Genomic DNA, 3,448 nt, shown 5'->3' with positions numbered 1-3,448 from the left:
AAAATAAAATAAAGGGAGATTTCCTTTATCTTCAGGATGGTTAATTAGGCTTTCAAAATTTGGGCTGCTCACTTTGCAATACAAACAATCTAGAACTTCTAGTTTATTTGCTTAGATGGTTTATTGCTGCGTTTTAGTTGAGGGGGTTTTTCTTGTTGTTATTGTGGGTCTAATGTTGCAAGAACTGTGCAACCCCTCTTTTACCTACCAGTTACTATATATTTTGCAGGCGACATCTAGGCTAAGAGAAAGAGGCTGTGATGGTTGCCTGGCAGGAATTGAAGTTCAACAACTCTTTTGTTCTCAAAGTGCAGCAATTCCTGAGCACCAGCTAAAAGAACTGAACATAAAAATTGACAGTGCTTTGCAAGTAAGTTTTTCAGAACTGACATACTGATTTCCATGGGATAGAAACAAGGGAGGGAGTTAAAGTTGTGATGTTGAACCAATTACAAAGGGTTACAGAGTAGTAATTGGCCTCGAGTCTTTTAATAGCTATAGAAATTTAAGACTTCTATTTCCATTGAACTTTGTCATCTTATAATTTGCTTTATGATCTTGATTGTTAAAAATAACTTATTTCCAGGCATATAAGATAGCTCTGGAAAGCTTAGGACACTGTGAATATGCAATGAAAGCTGGCTTCCACCTGAATCCAAAGGCAATTGAAGCAAGTTTGCAGGTACGCTTTTCCTTCCTAAAGCTCTGGGGACCTAGGGTGCTGCTGCTGCAGTGTAATGTGAACCAAGTATTTTAACAGATGAGCGATGGGTCACCTCTCCTCTTCCATCCATGCCTTTTCCAGGGCTGCTGCAGCGAGGCGGAAGCCCAGCAGACAGGGCGGAGGCAGACACCCCCGCAGCCCATGCAGTGTGAGCTCCCCACCGTCCCTGTGCAGATAGGATCGCACTTCCTGAAGGGCGTCTCCTTTAATGAGTCGGCCGCCGACAATCTGAAACTTAAGACGGTAGCTTTCCATGGGGTTCCAGCAACTGAATGTGAACTTGAAAATAGAGTTCTTAAGAGAAATGTAAAGGCTTGCAAAGGATGTAGATTAAAAAACAAAATGGGGCCGGGCGTGGTGGCTCACGCCTGTAATCCTAGCACTTTGGAAGGCCAAAGCAGGTGGATCACCTGAGGTCAGCAGTTTGAGACTAGCCTGATCAACATGGTGAAACCCCATTTCTACTAAAAATACAAAAATCAGCCAGGTGTGGTGGCGCACGCCTGTAGTCCTAGCTATTCGGGAGGCTGAGGCAGGAGAATTGCTTGAACCCATGAGGTGGAGGCTGCAGTGAGCTAAGATTGTGCCATTGCACTCCAGCCTAGGCAACAAGAGCAAAACTCTGTCTTAAAAAAAAAAAAAAAAAAAAAAATTAAAAAGCAGACCTGTGGAGACTTTAATCAGACATTTGTCAAGCAAGTTTTTTTTTTTGTTTTTTGAGATGGAGTTTTACTCTCTCGTCCAGGCTGGAGTACAGTGGTGTGATCTATCTCAGCTCATTGCAACCTTCACCTCCTGGGTTCAAGCAATCCTCCTGCCTCAGCCTCTGAAGAAGCTGGGACTACAGGCATGTGCTACCAAGCCTGGCTAATTTTCGTATTTTTAGTAGAGACGGGGTTTCACTGTGTTGGCCAGGATGATCTCGAACTCCTGACCTCGGCTGATCCACCTTACTTGGCCTCCCAAAGTGCTGGGATTACAGGCATGAGCCACCGAGCTGGGCCAAGAGAGTTTTGTTCATAATTTTATTCAGATGTTTAACAGAAAGGGCTTGAAAGTACACTATAAGATATTGTTTATGATTAATGTCTGTCCGTGAACTTGTATGAATTACATAAGAAGAGAGATACTGGCATAATGCTGCAGTGATAATGATTATTTGTGGAACGTCATGTGTTCCAGCCATTGTGCCAGGTGCTCCACATCATTGTCTCACTTAATGCTCACCCACGAGGTGGGGGTGCTGCCCTTTGGCCCACCTGCCACACCTGGGAACTGATACCCAAGGTCACACAGCTAGAAAGTAGAAGAGCTAGAATTTGAGCTTATGTAATCTGTTTCCAGAGCCTGAATACCTGACTACTTGGTCATCCAAAATAAAATTGAGATTTTAATTGGTATTTGCTTGTATCAGATGATTTTGTTTCCCTATTTGGAGGGATTCAGAATTTCAAAATTCCTCAATCAGTTCACATCAGTAGATTGCTAAATAATTCTATATTTTGTGCTGGTATAGAAATACCTGTGTATATTATTGCATATGTATCCATATCTAGTCATTCACTCTATGGAGTTGAGAAAATCTCTGAGAGTGATTGATGATCATTACTAAAGAAGTTCAAATGACATAATTAGGGTGTATTTAAAATGCTCTTCTTGAGCCAGGTGTGGTGGCTCATGCCTGTAATCCCAGCACTTTGGGAGGCTGAGGTGGACGGATCTCCTGAGGTCAGGAGTTCAAGACCAGCCTGAGCAACATGGCAAAACCCCATCTCTACTAAAAATACAAAAATGAGCTGGGTGTAGTGGCGGGCGCCTGTAATCCCAGCTACTCAGGAGGTTGAGGCAGAAGAATTGCTTGAACTCAGGAGGTGGAGGTTGCAGTGAGCTGAGATTCTGTCAGTGCACTCCAGTCTAGGCAACAGAGCAAGGCTGCGTCTCAAAAAAAAAAAAAAAGTTGCCCTTCTCCCAGGAGTTCCAGACTAGCCTGGGCAACATAGCAAGACTCCACGTCTACAAAAAATTTAAAAATTAGTTGAGTGTGGTGGTGTGCACCTGCCTGTGTGGTCCCAGCTACTGGGGAGGCTTGAAGCAGGAGAATCACATAAGCCTGAGGGGTCGAGGCTGCAGTGAGCCATGTTCATGCCACTGGTCTGCAGCTTAGACGATAGAGTGAGACCATGTCTCAAAAAACATATAAATAAAATGCTCTTCTTTTAAGGATGATTGTATAAATGCATTTTTACAAATTTTAGAACCTTGCATGGCTTTGTCTTGAGGTGTGAACTCTCTTCTTATCAATCTATAGCATACAATGTTACAGCTGATGAAGGAGGCAGGCTGCTATAATGGAATCACATCCAGGGATGATTTTCCTGTGACTGAAGTGCTGAACCAGGTTTGCCCATCCACATGGCGGGGTGCCTGCAAGACGGCGGTGCAGCTGCTGTTTGGCCAGGCTGGACTGGTGAGTGAGTGCGGGTGGTGGATGATAGGTGGAATACCAAGATGTTTCAAGCTTATGAGGATGTGGTGCAGACACATGTGTGAAAATATTGAATAATTTAAAAAGTTATTTGGTGCTATGGAATTTAGACCAGGAAGGTAGACAAGGTAAAGGAAGAGCAGCATTTAAAAAATCTCTTTAAAAAGAAAAATCAGGCCGGGCGCGGTGGCTCAAGCCTGTAATCCCAGCACTTTGGGAGGCCGAGACGGGTGGATCAC

The 3,448-nt window shown here is 43.8% G+C and overlaps 1 protein-coding gene across 1 annotated transcript in view; it reads left to right on the top strand.

Annotated features, from left to right (window-relative positions):
• KIAA0355 (KIAA0355 ortholog) overlaps window positions 1-3,448 on the top strand; it is a 96,932-nt gene that overhangs the window by 60,361 nt on the left and 33,123 nt on the right. The window contains exons 5-8 of the mRNA XM_011982308.1: window positions 230-370; window positions 587-682; window positions 806-967; window positions 3,033-3,191. Of these exons, the coding sequence (XP_011837698.1) occupies window positions 230-370; window positions 587-682; window positions 806-967; window positions 3,033-3,191 (558 nt within the window). The remainder of the gene's footprint in view (window positions 1-229; window positions 371-586; window positions 683-805; window positions 968-3,032; window positions 3,192-3,448) is intronic.

Source organism: Mandrillus leucophaeus, unplaced genomic scaffold, assembly GCF_000951045.1.
Source record: "Mandrillus leucophaeus isolate KB7577 unplaced genomic scaffold, Mleu.le_1.0 Scaffold238, whole genome shotgun sequence".
In the NCBI taxonomy this organism is placed as follows: domain Eukaryota; kingdom Metazoa; phylum Chordata; class Mammalia; order Primates; family Cercopithecidae; genus Mandrillus; species Mandrillus leucophaeus.
The sequence above is the reverse complement of the archived record's forward strand: the minus strand, read 5'-3'. Positions and strand labels throughout refer to the sequence as shown.